Below are 19,907 nucleotides of genomic sequence, written 5' to 3'. Positions count from 1 at the left end.
CGTGTCGTTATTTCCTCTCTTCTTCCTCTATCCGCAAACAACACACATGATCACATGAAAGCTTTTTTCAAGAACTGTGGCAAAAGTAGTGAACAGAAGAATAGCATCCAAATAATTTTCTATATTAAATAGCAAAAATCAGTTGCCCAGCCTTCAATCCTAAACACACTTACTTTGCAATTGAACTAAAATTGATTGAACTTCAAGCTATTTCCATGTCAAATAGTTCCAGTTTATCAATCCCTGTATCCCTGAGATGACAATTGTAACACAAGGAGAGAAACTGGGTATTTAAAGCTCTGTTGTTGATGTTCCCGTGAAAGCCGAACTGATCTTGGGTATGTTTATACTCAGTGTTTAAGAAGCATGTCCCGTACAGGTTACAGTGCTTACCATGGACACATGGGATAGGCAAAAATATTTTCTAGAAACCTCTTTATGGAGTGGCTATAACGTCAGTGACAATGTTTAGAATTAGGTTATTTATTTCAAAAAAGACTGATGATTGGTATTCTAAAACCATTGAAAACTAGGTAACTTCCTGAAATTAGACTACTTTATTTGTTCAGATTCAAGCATTTTGGCCAGAGACGGTTTTCAGTTCATATAAACTCAGATTTGCATAGAAAAGAATATCATATTCAATCTAGTATGATTTGATAACTGAACACCCCAAAACTTTCAGAAAAATATGAAATCTACAAACATAGCTGAATTTAAACCACTGTAAACATTATGCCTGCTTATAGTACACAGAAATATTTGTAAATAATCTGTATGTCATAACAGAGGCAAACTGTAACAACAGATCACACTTTACAATGCTAAACTCAAGTTGTTTACATTTTAAAGATATTATTATTATTATGAACCAAACCCAGCATATTTTAAACATATGTTTAGAGTTTGCTTCCTGGAATATTGTCATCTTCCCTAAACTTATTCAGTTCCCTCACTGATAAAAGCTCTCTATTGAGTGATATGTCTATCAATGTAGTTTTCTAGATCAAGGATACTGCCACATCTTTTGCTGTACGCAAACTTTGTTTCTTTTACACATTCCTACAGATAGGTATCGTTTCCAGAATACCCCTAGTATGCATGTGTTGTAGCTGAGAGAGATGAAAAACAAGAGTTATTGTCAAAGACAGGAGTCTCTGGTCTAATTTGGGTCTTACTTCATATGCATTTAAAAAGAAGACGCTTTTGGACATTTAAATGCGCAACCAATCTTCATGCAAGTCAATGGTGCACGAGGCTTCTGATGAATTTGAATGCTTGATTTGGCTTCAGATTAGGTCTGAGCAGGCAATTTAAGTAGACTGGGCTTTGCTGCACCCTGAGGAATATCCAAATAAGCTTCAGTACACCCAGGGCCTGTAATATTAACAGTAGACTACATTGCATGGCTGCTGTAAGCTGCTCTCTTAGCTTAGTGTTCCAAAACTGCAATAAGGAATATAACAGTAAACTACACTGCAAGGTTGTGTGCATAAATGGCATAAATAAAATGGCATAAAATGGGATAACCTGGTCTCAGTAATCTATTTTCTGGTAACCTCCAAGTTCAATTACTACAATCCACTCTACGTGGGGCTGCCCTTGAAGACTATTCAGAAGCTGCAGCTTGTGCAAAATGCAGCAGCCAAATTAATAACTGGGACCAGAAGGTCTGAGCATATAAGACCAATTGTGGCCTGATTGCATTGGATGCCTGTATGTTTCCAAGGGTGAACCCATATCCAGGATTTGGGCATACATTGTAAAAGTGATTGCATTCCCCCTGACAGACCAGATGCATAGTTTGGGGCTTTTCCCTTAATCCAACTCAGTCACGTTAGGCCTTGGTGGCTAGGAGTGCCTTTTAACAGTTTTGTCTGTTGAGCTATGACAGAGGTAGTCTGGATATGGTGGTTCAAGTGCTAGTAACCTTCCTACTGGACTACTGTAATGTGTTGCATGTGGGGTTACCCTTAAAGATGATCCAAATGCTTCAGCTAGTGTAAAATGTGGCAGCCAGAATTATAACGGACATAGAGTCAGGTGGAATGACATTACCCAGATTATGAAAGTACTGCACTGGCTGCCTGTTTTGATTTTGAGTCCAATTCAAGGTGCTGTTAATTACCTTGGATGCCAAATTTGGCTTGGATGCCAAATTTCTGAAGGAGAACCTCTTCCTCTATGAACCTGCTCATGTTTAGGATTATCTAGGATCTTGGACAAGGCCCTTGACTACATTATATAACTATATGACTCTTCATTGAATGACATGACAACACCTTCTCATTTGTGACCCTCCCTTAAATAATAATTTAAAATAATAAGTAAATAAAGTTATGGACAATACAGCAGAGTTGTTATAAGTCACTCTCCAGCTTCAGCCAAATTTCTAACATGTAACTGAGATCGAATAGCTCTGGACAACATTGCAAGGTGGTTATAAATATTTGCAGTTTTGAGTGTGAACTACACTGTAGGGTTGTCATAAACCATTCAATTTCAGCCACAGACCTTTCCAACCTGTAATTATGGGGACAATGAATTGTATTGGCTTTGGAATTTGCATTTGCAGGGTAATTTTCATATATTTCACACGAAATGTTAGAAAAAGCAGTAATTCTTTTCTTTGCTGTTACACTGTGTGTGTGTGTGTGTGTGTGGTGCTTAGTGATGGGGGTTGAACACAGTGCTACCCAATCCTAGCAACACAGAAACCTTGAATTTCTCTGTTGATTTCTAGAAGCAGCTCTCACTTCTGTTCTTGGAAACATTTTAAAATAGCTTCTCAGCGTGAAGCAGCAAATGTCTATCCATACAATGAGATGGTTTTGTCTACCCTTTTAATGTGTCTTTTTCTCCCTCATCCTTGTACAGCCACACAATTCCATTGCTCCTCCCACCCAGCTGTCAGGGTTTCCCTCTATCAGTCTGTCAATATTCCATGTCATTAAGTTATCTTTGGGCTGTTTTCGGGGAGGGGGGCTCTTAGGGTTTTTCCCCTAAAGATTTTTCATATCCCTGCAATCTTGGGGTTACCCCAGGTAAAAGGATTCCTCCCTTTGATGCAGGGAGTGATGCATCAAAGGGTGCATCAGAGCAGTTTTGGCCCTGTTTACATAAGATGATGTGAATCAGTATTAGAAGGAGCTGTAATGCATTTAGTTCATAACCTTGGTTTCAGTTACAACACAGGAAGGAGCTGCTGTGCAGGTTCATAACAGATGTTTGAAGCAGAATATCTGTACTCTAAATCAGTGGCCAAAAATTGAACGTCAAGCTTTGCTTGTTCTCCTGGTCCTTCTATATCACTTTTTCTTTCTGTTTCATGCCTATTAGATTGTAAGCCTACAGGCAGAGACTGCGTTATTTTTTTTATAATCTTTCTATTGCTCCTAGAAAATAAATAATAAACAGCAACAGCCACCAAATCCGCTTCAATTCAGTTTTAATTAATATTGAGTAAGAATGTTTAACCTTAAAGCTTCCCAATATATAAAGTATATTGTCAAGGTCAGAATGGGCTGTGGGCAGACTTCTCTTGAGACTCAGAACTTCTTTATCATCATCACATTACATCCTAATATTCTACAGTCAGCATACAAAATAACATAGGAAGCTATAGCTTGCTATCTGAAGCAAACTACTCCTTTGCACTCATGCTAAGATGTTTTATTTGGTGTTAAAACAACTAAAGTTATGGTGTTAAAACAACTAAAGTTATGCTTTCACAAGTACAGGTGCACAAGCGTTTCTGCATTATGTGTGCGCCACTGGTTGTGCATTATACATGCACAGCCACTTGTGCAAGTATAATGTGCAACAGAAAGATTTAGCTAGCCCTATTTGAGTTTGTGGAATGATACTGTTAGAAGCTGCTCATTGTGTCCACTGATGGTCCAAGAAATGTTTCACAGAAGAACTGCATATTTAGGTAAGCACTGAAAGAAATGAAAGAGGCAGCTTGATGGATAGAGATAGCAAATATGATTAGACAAATATAAAGCAATTGGGAAGTCATCCATTAGTTTCACCAGAGAAGATTGATTCGTTGTAGAGAAGATGCAGTCAGTTCCATAGGACAGTGGAGAGCTTGAACGTTATAGGTTCAAAAATCTAATTTTCAACCTATTTACTAGAGCTACTGCATGGGGAAAATAGCTTGTTCTCTGAGGGAACTAATGAAGTGTGATGAATTACGTGAAGATGAAAGATTAAATTAAGAGGAAAAATAGGAGAATGGGATAACATGAAGTAAACAAATGGAACTATTACTTCAGGCTCTGCAAAACACTTCCATAATGGAAATTTAGTTACTGCACATCCAACATTCACTGTATAAATAACTGCAGGAAGATTCCCTCAGAGAGCACTATAAAAACAAAAACAAAATACTAAAAAATCTTTCCATGCTACTGAATTTTTCATTTCATTATTTCAGGTAATCAAGATGAATCATTCAGTGTCTGAGATGGATGATAACAAACCACTTATTGTCAGAGTTCAGTTGTGACTTACATCCTTTTATGACATATATCTTATCCAAAATATGTTGAAACACATGCCTCCATTACAGCGTTTTCCACCAACAATGCATGTATTTTCAAGGATGACTTGCTTGTTTATGCATTACTATTTTATTGAGAGTTAGTTGCTCTAACCTAGAGTTGTTGTTAGCTACCACTTTTGTAGTAAAGCTCAGTTCTTATGTTCTCTCTTGACATAGTCAATAGTTTTGGGAGAATGAAGATTTTCATATGAAAGTGTTTGGTGGTAGTAAGACCTGATCATTCTAATTTCCTTAGCTTCCACTATTTTCCCAGGGACTGATTTCTCTACATAAAAAAATATCTTGGAATAAATTTTCCTTGCCACATGAAAGTTATAGGCAATACTCACCTCATGGTGAGTTTACAATGCCAAATTGAACACAAAACTGAACCATGGAATATCAGCTTTCACAAGTATTTTTAAATTATGTTTGTTGGTTTAAAAACATATTTATATACTATCTCTTCATTCTATCTGGAATTCAGGGCAGTGCAAACCCAATTAGGTCGCAGTACAACAACAACCATGGCCAATGTTGGCCCGGCGCCAACATTGTTATCTTTTCGGTGTCAGGTCAAGACTTTTCTCTTCTCCCAGGCATTTAACAGCATATGCTGAGGTTTTTAACTGACCCCAGAATAGTTGTTTTAAACAGATATTGTCTGTTTTTGTTTGTATTTTATACTTTTTATGGTTTAAAATTTTGTATATTTGTTTTTAATGTTCACTGTTTTAAACTTTTGTAAACCACTCAGAAAGCTTTGGCTATGGGGCGGTATATAAATGCAAATAATAATAATAATAATAATAATAATAATAATAATAATAATAATAATAATATTCCTAATTTAAAATGCCTGGGTAGATAAAACATGTTTGCCTGTTGCTGAAAATATTGTAAGATAGACGCAGGGCAAGCCTCTTTGACATTTAGCAACCAGAGCACTGCTGTCAAGAAAGCCCTCTCCTTTTTGTTAAATACTGTACCTCTGGTAAAGGAAGTACCAATAAAAGGGCTTCGGCAGAAAATCCTAAATGGCAGCATACAAAAAATCCTTCCTGGCCAACAAGGATGTTGCAATAAATTTGATTATGCTGCTCTCCCAGCCCAGATATATGTTGCTGTGAAGGAAGTAGTGCTTGCAGCCAATAGGGGCTGACCACCATTTTATGGTGGAAAGTGCTGGCAAGGGAGGTGGAAGGGAAGGCGCTTAGGTTGTGGAGAGTGCTAGGAACAAAGAGAAGTGAACTGTTTGAATGAATGGCCGATGAGGTTCCTTTCATCTTGTTTCTCTTTGCAATAATTCAAGACAAACTGGGAAGAAACCCAGTTTGCATGTCATGCCAATTTCTGGGTTAATTAACTCATGGTTAGTTAGGAGTGAGGAAACATGCTGACCAGTGACTATTCACTGATTCCACTTTGCTTCTGCTTACTAAACAACTCAGGAGCTTTAACTCAAAGTTAAACACATGGTTTGTTGTTGCATTCAAACTCTGGGTTGTTTATCCCTCAGCAACCCAGAGTTCTGGGATTAGACATTGCAGCAAATAAGCCAGGGATGTTCCTGGGTTGTTTTGCAAGGAGGAAGCAAAGCACAAGCAGGAAACCAGCTAGGGAGGCAGTTGGACCATTGGATCAGTAACTGATTAAAGAACAGAAATTAGAGAGTAGGAATAAATGGTAAATTCTCCCAAAGGAGGGAAGAAAATAGTGGGGTCCCACAGGGATCTGTATTGGGGCCATTGCTTTTCAATTTATTCATAAACGATCTGTAATTAGGAGTGAGCAGTGAAGTGGCCAAGTTTCTCAATGACACCAAATTATTAGGGTGATTAAAACAAAAAGGGATTGTGAGGAGCTCCAAAAGGATCTTTCCAAACTGGGGGAATGGGCATCCAAATGTCAAATGTGGTTCAATGAAACTAAGGGTAAAGTGGTGTACATTGGGGCAAAAATGGGATCTGAGCTAGTGGTAGGGGTTGTGGTGGACAGCTTGATGAAAATGTCAATCAAGTGTGCAGCTGCTGTGAAAAAGATAAACTCTATGTTAGATGTAATTAGAAAAGGATTTGAGAATAAAACTGACAATATCATACTGCCTTCACACAGATCTATAGTGCAACCACACTTAGAATACTGTGTACAGTTCTGGTCGCCATTCCTAAAAAAGATATTGTAGAGCTGGAAAAATGCAGAAAAAGGCAACTAAAATGATTAAGGGGCTGGAACATCTCCCCTATGATGGAAGGTTACAACAGCTGGGATTGTTTAACTTGGAAAAAAGGAGGCTAAGGGAAGACATGATAGAGGTATACAAAATTATGCATGGTGTGGAGAATGTGGATAGGGAGACATTTCTCTCTCTCAAAATAGTAGAACCTGGGGTCATCCTATGAAGTTGATTAGTGAGAGATTCATAAATGTAAGTACTTCTTCACACAATGCATTGTCAAACTATGGAAGTTGCTACCGCAAAATGTGGCAATGACCACCATTTTGGTGCAATAATTATGTATTTTGTCTAGGTTCAGTACTCCTATTTCAAATATTAATCATGTAGAAAATACTTAAGAGTTTAAAATAAAAGATAAAAAGACATGCCTGTTCTCAGAGTTCTCTATTTAAAAACTCTATGTGTTAAAAACCAGGAATATTGTAAACTTACAAATTCTATAGTGACACTTTGCTCCTGGAATATGGCATGAGATATGTTATCTGCTGATCCATGATTAAGCTAAATACAGAAATACCATATCATAATATCCCTAGACAACAACAAATCTGTCACAGTGTGTATGCCATGATATTGCTGGTGTGTCGGAAATCATGAGAAGGCAGAGATCTCAGGGCTGTTGTTTTTAAAGTGCCTTTCTAACCTCTTGGTTGTAACAATACTGTTGAACTAGAAGAGTCCTTTAATATGCTTGCCAGCATCAGAAGCCGAGGCTCCAGTGGCCTACATCGCATTCCCTAAGAGAAATTATGCCCATTTGCAATTTATGAAGGTTGCAGGATTTGGTTATCTTGGCACAGAAAGGAAGTGTGTGCGCACCCATGAGTGTTTGAAAGGAAAGAAAGGTTTAGAAAGTGGAAAAGTTCTGCAAACCGCAGGCTTACGTATAAAGTATCTACACTTTTTGTATATGTGCTTTGAAGAATGCAATTCTTTCAAAACATAAAATCCATTCACTTTAAACGGAAATCCACCAAAGGATAAGTTTAAATTGCATTGGATTAACACTGTGTCAAAAGTACTAATGGGCCATAAATGTAAATCCTCTAGATTAAAAATGAGGCACTGAAGCAAAAGCAAAAAAATAAGAAAGAGTGCCTTAGACTAATGAACAGATCAGTATTAGCAACTATGTGTCAATGAAAATCTTTATTACTAGGAAGCATGTGTCCTCATCACCAGAAGAGTTAATTACGGGCTCCCCCCGGCCACTCTCCACCCTTCCTGCTGCAACATTTTACTAGTTATAGATATTTTTCTATGTATGAATTTAGCTTTGATTACATTCAACCTCCCTTTTTACACTATGGATTAAAGATCAAATGGATCTGTGCTCTAAAAAGCAGGACTACTAACTGCTTTCTAAACTGAAGCTTGTAGATAAGGATAATATACTGAAGAAATGAGGACACGGTAGTGTCACTAAATGACTTCCAGTTGTCCATATGCCCAGAAGCGTAACTCTAAGAAAAAGCTCCGCTGATTGTAGCACATAAGGAGAGCACTTGGGGCAAGAGCACAGATGCTGCAGCTACACTTTCAATTTAGGAGCTGAATGGGGTGGTGGGGAGAAGAGAAGGAGCAGTTGGTAAAATGATTTAAGATACCCAGATATAATGGGATGAGTTGGAGAAGCCAACGTTTGTGATGTTAGAGGTTAGGAGTATTAGGATTGTGGTTGACAAATCTTTAGCTGCTAGAATGGTTTAGGACTGCATTCAGCTTTCTGAGCCTATTACTATCTTCTTGATTCCCAGTTTTACAGATTTCTGGGGATTTCTACACGACATATGGGTAGCATTAAGAGCATTAAAGATTTATAAATTCGTATCATCATGATAAAACACACACAAAGGGATGAAATATGCACAGGCTGCATGTAATCCTCATACTACTCAGGCACGAATTAAACCAAAGGCCCATTCATACTCTAATACTATTAAACAGAAATGAGAAAAAGAAATATCATGAACATTTAATAATACAAGATTCAGGTGTCATTAAAATAGTGACAAGACTTCTGAAGTACAATTCATACGCAGTCCAACCACATCCCCTGTGTTTTTATCTGTTTACAAACACATTCTCATTGATCTATTCCTTCATTCATATCCACATATGTTAATCAACTACTCTTTAAAGATTTAATTTGTTTAGGGACTAGTCTTATGGTCCCTACACAGACTCTGGGGGTCCAATAAGATAATTCAGATCCCTGTATCTGAGGTCAGAAACAGCGCTCCAACCGCAGACCTAGGAATCAGTGCTCTCCACCCTTCCCCCTTGCAGCTGGCACAGAGAGAACCATGCCAGCCGCCTCTCTAAGGTCGAAAAGCCGATCTTGGAGGGGAGGAAGGGGCATACCCGGGGGGGGGGGGAGGAAACTGGAGAGACTATCCTGAGGCCTCCTTAGCCTCCTTTTTCCCCCCCACCGTAGAGCCCCAGCTAGATGGGGGGGGGGGGAAAGCCCAACTAGCCAAAATGCAGAGTTGGAGGTTTTTTTGAAAGATGAGAATTCTTATTCATGCATGCATGCATGCATACATGCATCTTTGTTCATTTCAGTGGGTTAAGTCACTCTAATGAAATCAAAGGCAAGCATGGGAATGCCATGCATACTGATAGTCAACATACTGTATCAAAAATATGCATCACCTATATGCATCGACATCAGCCACCACCTCCACTGTTCAGCGTAATCTGCCTAATATTATGGCCTTCTATGAAATTCAAGACTATCTAGGTATCTAACTGGTTAAAGGAAAACAGATTACCTGGAAACGAGACTTGTTATTTGTTTATTTTTAGTAAACAACTCCCACCAGGAAGCCTAAAAACAAATTTGGTTTCAAGTAGATTCTGTTTGAATAAAAACAAATCCACAAAGAATGTAATACTGCTGGGAAATACACTAGAAGGCATGTCACAACATACATAAAAGTATGTATTAATATTTTATATATCCTGTGGGAAAACAGACACTAGCCTTCAAAGATGTTTAACTGCACTGAAAATGTTGAGAATAGTGCACATCATAACCTAATTTCTAATAGAATTCTTTACCAGGTATTTTTTATATATAAAAGTAAGTCTCCCATTGCTGTGATGATCTTTTTTACTCAGCTTATTTGAGAAACATGTAGTTATGCAGCCAGCCAGCAGATTATATTAAAAAAATACCATATAATTTTAGGATTAGTGCTAAATTCCCTTACGATGGGGATGAGGGAAGAAGGATATGTGGCAGGTGAACCAGCACCTCATGGGTTGGAGCATTTTACACCTTTTTGGTGAAGGGTGGGGTTTTTTGCCTGCATTTTTTCCATTTCAACTTTTCCATTCACATTGATCCAAATGGGAGGGAAATAAACTACACCACCGTCTGGGATGGTGTGGTTCTTTCCCCATTTCAGGGTCATGATGGGGGAATGGGAGGACTTTGGATCCTGCACATGGTCCCCCACCCAGCCCCAGAACTCCTACTTTTTGTCCTTCTCGGTTATCAGAATTCCATCAGAGGAGAAATGGGACAAGCATTTCCATCACCACATGGAGGCTTCCAAGGATGGACCTCTTTCTCTGCTTGTAGACCTCCGTACAAGCTGGAGAGGGGGTCCCACTATATCCTATGGCCCATAGGACACCCCTTCGGGGATCACAAGATTATGGTAAAAGAAATGGTGATAAATAAGAATGGCAAACTAACTGTTGACTGCCATCGGTCTGTGGTGGTTGTTTTTTACAAGGAAATGGCCACGTTCAAAGTTTCAATAAAGAGAGAGCAGGTAGTTCCAACTGCAGGGTTACAAATAGATCACATTTCAGAGAACCTCATTAGGATTTTTATAGAAAAGCGGATTAAAGATGATGAGATGCATAACAACTACATCTACATCACCAGTCTATTGCAAACACAGATACATTACCTCCCCTCACAGATACTTTACCCCACCTCACCCCACCCACCCCCTCAGGAGCTCCATGCCCCATGCCCGGGTCCTCGCGGTTACTTGTGAGGAGCCGGAACAAAACTGGGATGGCTGGCCACACGTCCCGTGGTCTCAGGATGAGCCCAAGACTGTGGTAAAAACCAGGATTAAAGACTATGCCAATATCCTGGGGAAAGGGAGGCATCATCCCTCCCTGCTCCTGGGATCCCCTGGGATATCCCATCATCTAGCCATGCCCACAGATGATTGTTCCTTCAGATTCTCCTGACCTCCTCAGCAATTCCTGCACCTAGAATCTACTCTACCCATGATCTCAGACAGACTGCTGGAAGTTTTCAGCAGCGCCTGTGCCAAGTCAAGGTATCACTCACTTGCCTGGCGCTGGAAGTGCTGCTACAGAAGAGGAAGAACTGGAGCACAGAGTCTCCAGTTTGTATGTACATGAAGAAAGTGTCTTATTCTTGCATGTGTGTGTGTGTGTGTGTGTGTGTGTGTGTGTGGAGAGAGAGAGAGAGAGAGAGAGAGAGAGAGAACACGGTGGAAGGAAGAGAAGTGAGGAATGTGCTTGCGTTTGTACTTTTAAAGTTTACCTCACTATCTGTTGTTCTTATGTGTCACAATGTACCCCTAATATAAAAAAGAGGACTAATACAGATAAATTAAGGTTCCCTGTGTTTGAGTATTCTGTAAAATGTGTGAATGTTTTCTATATTCTTAATTTCTTGACAGTCTTTTGAAGTGTGTGTGACTTGACGTGGTCTGGATACTGTTGGTCCCATCACAACCACTGCTTGCCAGGCCACGCTCCTGTGTCACCTGGAGGAAAGGATGTCATTTATAGTATCATGTAAAATACCCTTCTCTCAAAACTGAAACATAATTGCAACTGCCGTGAGAATGACTGCCTATTCCTTGTCCTTTGAGCTGGAAAATGAATTCAAATTCTACCAAGAATTTCACAAAAAATCTCTAAAGCCTTCTGCGTTTATTATATGTAATATGTCCCTAAAATGTCATACAATTACGAGTTACCTGGAAACATTAAGGAGCTCAACTCTGGCTGATGGACAAGCTTTAAATTTTGTAAGGGAAGGGAACAAGACTACTGTAGATTTTGGGATGGCTGCCAAAGTAGCCTGCAAAATGATTTTGGGTCCTTGCTCTTTATTGCTTGTGATTATGTGATGTGCTTATCAGAATAATTTGATTTCATATTTCCCACTCTGGGCAATGCTCCAAGCCCCAAAGGTATTAAGTAATTTAAAATTTGCCACTGGTGTTCATAGAAAGGGGCCTCGAATTGCCAAGAGCAGCTTGCTATCAACAAATGGGTCACACGCTCCCACACCAGCACCTCGCAAATTAAATACATGCCAGATACTCCCTGCGCAATCAGTTGCAACACACTGCAGCATCAGCCATACAAGAAAACCAAATCCCTTTGACAGATTTCAGAAAGAATGGATTTTTAAAAAATGTACTTTTCACTATGAATTGATGTAGTGAAAGGTTTGGCAGACCTGTTGGATGGTGTTGTAGTTACCAAACTGAGAATGTGTTCAGCTTCAACCTGCACTTTGAATTATGGGTATTTTATACTGCGCCCCATCCCAAACTACTGAGAGGGGAATGCTATTTAATTTTATCTAGAATTTTTTTTTCTAAATTCAAGAAAAGAAAGCAGAGGTAGGAACGTGTTCCTATTTCATGTCTGTCTCTAGGTTCTCTCCTTATAAGAGGAAGGTACTACAATATAATGTGAGCTGTTTATTTACAAGCCTTCAGAATAAAAAAATTAAAATGCTGATTGGGGTGGATGGTACATACTGACCAAATAAGAGCTGGTGTGGTATAGTGGGCTGTGAGCAGGGAACTTTCAGGTTCAAAACTCATGTCAGCCACAGCCCTTCATAATATTGATTCCCCACATAGGATTATTCCAAGGAACACTGACATGATCATACACAAAAGGCTTAACTATCATTTTTAAGTTAAGGTAATTTTTTAAGCAAATAATAATTGGAAAGGAGACAGAACACACAGGTTGCACACACAGTTCATCTTCCCTGAAGCATTTATTCTAGAAATCTCTCCCATCTTAGTTACCAATTTTAGAAAACGTAATATTTTGTGCTTTTCCTGATTATATCAACAAATACACATAATGGGTGCACACCAAGATGTGTCAAATAATGGGCAGAATCCAGCCACTGGAGGAGCTGGCTCTTGATTGTAGTCTGCACATGGGCAGCACCGCCACTTCTGGGCCACTTGCAGAATTGTGTTTAGCGGTTTCAGAGGCAGACCCAAAATGAGTGGAAACAGTTGTTTCTGGAAGGGGGCAAGTCCGAAGGGGGCTCCACTGATCTGCCCCCTTCCAGAAACAACTGTTTCCACTCATTTTGGGGCTTGCCTCCAGAACCACAAAATCATGGTTTTGTAAGTAGTTGGAGCCGCTTGTGGAACAAAAGTGTTGGGGCTGGCCATGTGCGGACCACAATTGGCAGCCAACTATGTAATGGCTGGGCAGTGATGGATTCTGCCCATAATCTGATTATTTATAATGCTCTTCCATTTTACTCTCCCTCAACCTAACATCTAAGTCTAATAAAAGACCGATGCATTGCTCACATGTAGGGGCTTCCCGTGTTGAATCGGGAACAGGGTCATACTTTTAGCCCCACCCGCAATGTTGTGCATTTATCTTCTGACATCCAAGCATGGAGCCTGGGTGCCTGTAAAGGAACCTCAGTGCACAAGCAGCTGCTTGTGTGTAGCGGCTCAGCATGACCAGGATACCTGATAGCAGGGCTGTTCTGACCACATGGAAACTTTACATGTGAAGAGTTCCTGGTGCACTGGGTTTCCTTTGCAAGGATGGACACACAGTATCAGGAACAGGGCTAAAAGCTTGGCCCAGGTCCTGCTTCAACACAGTAAGGGCCTACACATGGGAAGTGTGTAAATGGAGCTAGAATTAATGACTAACTAATATTGTAAACACAGAGCAGGAGACTGGTATTATGAGTTCCAAGTTCTTATTTGAAGATGCAGGTTTGTAAGATTAAGGTGTTTTATAGGGGGAAATATAATTTAACCTGGCAACCAGCTATCTATTCACAGCTTTTGGGGGGTGAGGGGATCCAAACCTATTCCCAATCAGACTGTCTTATCCACACGTTGCTTAGTTTTCTATTCTCTACGTTTTAAGAAATGGCTACACAATCAGTTCAAGCAACAGACCAGGGAGCAGGATTACAGTGAAACATCATTCATTGTCATGTTATACCAATACTGCAGGCCATTTCTCTAGGGCGGAGGCAATTTGTGGCCCTCCAGATGTTTTACTTACAACTGCTAAGAACCCTAGCCACCATAGCTAATGATGAAGAATGATGGGAATTGGAGGCCAAAACATTTGAGGGTCTATAAGTTGGCCACACCTGCTCTACTGTTGTGCTTCCTTAAAGAATTAAAAAGTTTTTTACTCTACAAGTCACACTTACTTTTCTCTATTTCTCTAGCTCCTCACAAGAACTGAAACCTACAAGCCTCCAAGCAACTGAAATGAACTTTCCTTATTTTCTCAAAAACCTGCTTACTCATGCCACAGTTTTTTTCCGCAAGTAAGCAAACCTTCCACTCCCCCCCCACCATAAAATAAACAAACAAAACCCCTGAGGAGGTTGCACCCTGTCATATGTTAAGATATCAAGCAGAGGCCAAACATTTTACTGACACTTTAACTGAGCTCCAAGTACAAATTCCCAGCAACACAAATGCCACATTTAATTAGCTCCAAAGCAAGATGTAAAAACCCTCTTGTTCAGAGGGGGAAAACTGCTTACCTTTGGTAGCAATTCGAACACACTGAGTTTTGGTCTCCTATTAAGAAGAAAATTGAAGAAAAAATGCAATTAGTTCGTGCCTCAATTTTCCAGCCTCATTAGTAGCATCAGCAATGTGCATCAGCGTGGGATTGCTTGGGAAATTCTGCAAAACTTAGTTTAATTCAGCCTACTCACATATATGGTGAATAAAGCATGGCATGATGAACTTTTTTTTGACAAGGCTTTAATTTGTGTATATAGTTTTATATTTGTCAGGCGATGCTTCTGGATCCATCAAGATATCTGGCATACTCAGTGAATGGACTTCAGGTAAGATGAAAGGCATCTGGTGTGTTCTGCCCACACTGACTTCTATTTGGTGCATAATCTTTTCAGCAATGAGAAAACTCCATACTATGCTAAACCAATGAAGAATGGAGGGAAGGTAGAAGAAACTCCACCTTTTAGCTAATTCTGGTTTAGCTACCAACAGTAAATAAGATACAAGGATAAATCATGACTTGGGTATCACCCATCAAAAATACAGCAAAATGTAGGGTGAATTTATAGGAAGTGGGGTGCCTTATTGTGCTACAACTGATCTGGGCCAGATCTACACCAATCAGGATATGGCACTTCGAAAATGGTTTGAAAACTGTATATGGAGTATGTCATGGGCCCCAACAGTTGTCACAACTGTTATAAATTGTTTTAAAGCATTAGTAAAGATCCTGCCTAAGTCTAACATATCAAGCTAAAACTCCTGCACAATTTTAAATTCTGATCAGATGTGGGGAAAAAGTTCCCATTCTCCATCCCAGGTTTAAAGTTAGGTTGAAGGATGGCCATGTACCATCTGGAAAGGATTCTGTAGAACAGCTCTTTTATATTGGCACATAGGTCCCCCAGGTCCCAATTGAACATATAGGCTAACTTGGTATAATATTTCCTTTCTGTCAACACTGCAACACAGTTTTCTACAATCATTTTTTTTATCACACACTTCTCTCATCAGGAAAATCCTCCAGCTCTACAGCTGTTCTCACATATAGCTTCACAAACTATGACATTTTCCACAACTTGCTACTCTAAACAGCTAATTTTTTTAATTATAGACACTAGGCAAGACTTCATTCTAGGGACTCAATAGCAAAGTCATCAATAGCTATGATCTCTTCATTACTAATGACAGCAGAAATCCACATGGCAGGGTAGAAACCAGTTTAGTTTCTTTTGAAAGCTGATTGACATCCCTGAAACCTATCTGTCTAGTAGCAATCTCCCATAAATCCCTCCTTTCGCCCTCATCTTGCCCCAGCCATCTGCTCCCGGGACACAATAACCAGGAGTCCGGATCTCACACAAAACGATACTTAATTTTTAAATTGAAGTTTTAAACATCCCAGCTATTGTTCTGAATGCCGTTTCCTCCTTTTCCCATCTCATATTTCAGTTTATACGAGAAAATGATTCAGTGGCAGCAGCATGGGGTTTATCAAGTCATGTTGTTTTTCACACCTAGGGCTGCCTGCAATATTTAACTTCCTGTTGCTTTGTTCTCTATCAATATGCATACTGAAATAGAAGCAGTACTCAATGGCGTTGAGATATCAAACCGTGAGGAAATAGCAATGGAGATCTGCAGCCATACCTTTAGTACCCGCACAGCAGTCAAGCAATTTTGAACTTGTATACTGAGGCTTTTCACAAACAGACCGTGCGTATGGAAGTTACTTCACAACAAGTGGCTTTTTAAAACAATTTTTTTTAAAATCTCATGTTTGGTGTGCAAGGCCCGTTAAAGTTGGTAATGTCTTATTAGCCTGCTGAGAAACCTGGATTTTGTTTATCTTGAAGCAATTTAATCTTCAGAACTTTATGGGCACTGAGAACAGTAGGTAGGATGAGGATCATTTTCTTGGAAATACAAAATCATAACATGGCTAAAATTATTTCACTAAAAATACTGCTCAAAGACTTATTATATTTTCAAATAGTAATATTTTCTGTCAGACAAAACATGTTTGGAATATGAATGGCACAGAAACATACAGTCTGAAAAAGGAGCCCTGAGTAAGAATTCAGATAGTAACAGAACCAACAATTCAGGCCAAAATCCAGGGTGCAACATGCATCAGACAAGGTAAAATGGCCTCCCTCTGGTGGCAGATTTTGGAATACAACTAAAGGGAAGTAAATTGTCCATTCAGATCCTATTATTCACCCACCACAAGAGTTGTGCCATTTGAATTTTCTTCACCAGCCTTCCCCAACCTGGTGAATTCCAGATATTTTGAACGTCAAGTCCCCAAATACTACAGTAAATGGTCAAGAATGCTTGGAGTTGTCATTCAAAACATTTGGAGGGCTCCAGGTTGGAGAAGGCTGCTCTACCCCAGGCTTGGGACAACTCCAGACACACGTCCAGGTCTAGAAACTCCTTTAACTGTTTTCATTGGGCACTGTTTGTTGTTTTAAACAGTGCCATTTTCATTTTTTGTAGTTTTTTTAAAAATTATTATTATTATTATTATTTTATTGTTGTTAGCAATATTGAAGTTGTTTGGAGGAAAGGCAGGATAAAAATGCTTTCAAGAAATAAATGCTAATACGACATTATTCTGTCTTTCCTTCTAACAGGTTGCTCAGCAAGCATCGTTTGAAACGGTTTGGGGGATCAAGAGTTGTTTACTATGGACGTGTGTGGGGAGGCTGCTGTGTGAAAGAAAAAAAAGTCAAAATCCTAATGCATCAGATATACAAGCCTGCTTTGTGTCCCCTAAAACATCTCCATTGACCGTGAGCTTGGTCTGATAGTCCAAATATTCTGCAGGAATACATCGGATCTGTTTCAGAAGGAAAACCTGGTAGGTGCCTTACCTTCTCAACACTGCTCATGGCTTGGAAGTAGATATTATACCCCTTCCGAGGAGCTAGAGGTGGGTTCCAGAAGCCTTGGTAAGTTCTATTGTCACCAACTGTGAAAGGGGCTGCTTCAGGAAGGTTACCAGGTGGCAATTCTGCAGCAAAATAATATGCTGAGCCTCCGCTCAGAGCAATTTGATACGTGATGGGTATCTGGTAGCAATCCATTGCACCTGTTTCTCGTTTGGTTCGATGAGGATGCAGCTCTTCAACAACAATTTGATAGGCACTGTTCAAAACCAAGACAAAAAACAATTCAGCACACCTGACTGTATTGCACCAAATACAAAAGCACAAGATGAGGAGATAAACAAGATTGAAAGTGACCATTTCTGTCTTCAATAACTAAATTATTTTCAATGAAAGGCTCTGATTGGGAAGTGGTTGATTTTATTTTCCATAATATTTAATCCCACCCAGTTTTTCTGCCAATACGATTATCTCAGGCTCTCTTCCCCAAAGATATAATGGAACAACAAGAAAACCTTTCTCAACATTGACACAGACTTTGAAGTATTAAACAGCCCAAGACTGAATCTCACATTGGACATAGACATTTGTAACAGATTACGTTTTCTGCTTGATAATTTGCAGCATTTGAAGTTAGCATTTGCCTTTGAAATGATATTATAGAAAGCTCAGCTTCAAGGCTCAACGTGGCGGCCTCCCGGCAATGCCTGAAGCACCAATTTGCAGTTGTCATATTATTAGAGACAAAGCGTGTCGACAGGCATCTCTAACCTTTTGACCTTGATGGCCATCTAACTTGGCTCACAGCTATGCAGACCTAAAGTGTAAGCGACATCCTGTAATACAAGCACAGATGGATGGAAATCTGTCCACTCTCTCCGAATAGTCTGCCTCCGTTCTCTGCAGTTGCCACTGACAAAAACGTTACAAATTGCTGGCACAGATGGTATTCAGCCTATTTAATAATAATTAACACACACACCAAAGACAAGCTTCAGCCTAAACTTGCCAATACCTTCCCCGTAATGACAGCTCTTGGTCATTCCTCATGAAAATGTCATTTTAGAAGAAGACATAATTCTAATTTCTTTCCTTACCAAAGGAAAGAGGCAAACAAGTGAAACATTTCACTAATAGATAACCAGCACTTGGATGTTCTGATAGAACGTGCCATAAAGGACGATATTGAATTCAAAACAGAGTAACAGTTTCAGGCATTTCAAAATCTTTTCCCCACCCCACCCCCCTGCAAATAAAATGAAAGCATACTAAAAGAAAGGGAGTCCGCATTCAATGTAATATGGAAATCTTTTAAGCAGGTAGGCATCTTGTAGGCATAAGTACCATTCAAAGAAAGCAATATTCCGAGTTGTTTCTGACGCATGGTCGATACTCTCCACTATAAATCTCTAAAGTCAAGGCCAAGGGCAGATGTAACACTGCTGATTCCTTAAACATGGTTTAAAGAGAAGGCCACAAGCTCCTCCTTCCCCTTTTTTTCAGCATTAGCTAGTCCAACTAACTAAAGTTAGCCTTTAATCAGAAATAGTAAAAATTAGCACCAACTTCCAATTTTGACTGTCTCAACAGCAGGGCAGTGCTTTGATGACAGGGATCCATTCAAAATCTAAAGGCACGGAGGCTCACTCAATCACTCAATTGCATACTTGAATCCATTTGAGCCACATGGCTGTGTCAGACACAGTTAAAAAAACAAGTTTCATGCATGCATACTCAAGGTGTAAGTTATCTTTAGGGTTACAACCTTAAATAAATAAATTAAAAACACAGCCCCCCATTAATTGGGACTGCCCCCCAAACTTTGGCCTTCAAAAGGGTTTCCCCTCACCATGCCTCAAGTTCTTTGTGGGGGAGAGCTTAAAGGATCAACTGGATTTCCAGTTGATATACATCCAGTTGCCAGTCTCTTACTTGGGACCTGGAGAACCAAGAACAGCTCTGGTATCAGTGTGGCTGCAAGGCCATTCAAGGAACAGGCAACAATAACCGTTCCTTACAATCCATTTCTGACAATGGAAGCCACTGGATGGATCTGTGAGGACCCTACTGACGAGAAAGGGGAGGGTGTTACAATTACACCATTGCAGACCTAGTACTCTGAAACTATTGTTAGGAAGTTGTGGTAAACCACCACTGAATAACTTCAGCCTCCTGTCTAAAACGAGCGATCATAATCCAGGAGGGTTGTAATCTCCATCCCAGCCTGCAACAAGGTGATATTAACACTGCCTTACATCATAGGGTTGCTGTGGCCTATCTCTCCCAGTCTTGCTCCCAACAGCAATATTTGAGCTACATTACAGCTCTGCAGTGTCATCTTTCATTAGAAGTGTAGCACCTTTTCAAATGCAACTTTGATTAATTACCTGACAGAGGCATTTTAGCTGATTAATTAATAAATAAAGTTTCTATCTAAAAAAAAG

At 39.6% G+C, this 19,907-nt stretch overlaps 1 protein-coding gene across 4 annotated transcripts in view; it reads right to left on the bottom strand.

The window, feature by feature from the left end:
- The window catches only part of PTPRK (protein tyrosine phosphatase receptor type K), a 389,066-nt gene that overhangs the window by 59,937 nt on the left and 309,222 nt on the right, over positions 1-19,907 (bottom strand). For all 4 annotated transcript variants that reach the window (XM_063124699.1, XM_063124696.1, XM_063124697.1 and 1 more), the window contains exons 12-13: positions 17,449-17,722; positions 14,587-14,623 (exon numbers count right to left, since the gene is read on the bottom strand). In XM_063124699.1, the coding sequence (XP_062980769.1) occupies positions 14,587-14,623; positions 17,449-17,722 (311 nt within the window). The remainder of the gene's footprint in view (positions 1-14,586; positions 14,624-17,448; positions 17,723-19,907) is intronic.

This window comes from Elgaria multicarinata, chromosome 4 (genome assembly GCF_023053635.1).
Source record: "Elgaria multicarinata webbii isolate HBS135686 ecotype San Diego chromosome 4, rElgMul1.1.pri, whole genome shotgun sequence".
NCBI classification, from domain to species: Eukaryota; Metazoa; Chordata; class Lepidosauria; order Squamata; family Anguidae; genus Elgaria; species Elgaria multicarinata.
This window is presented reverse-complemented; position numbering and strand designations above follow the sequence as displayed.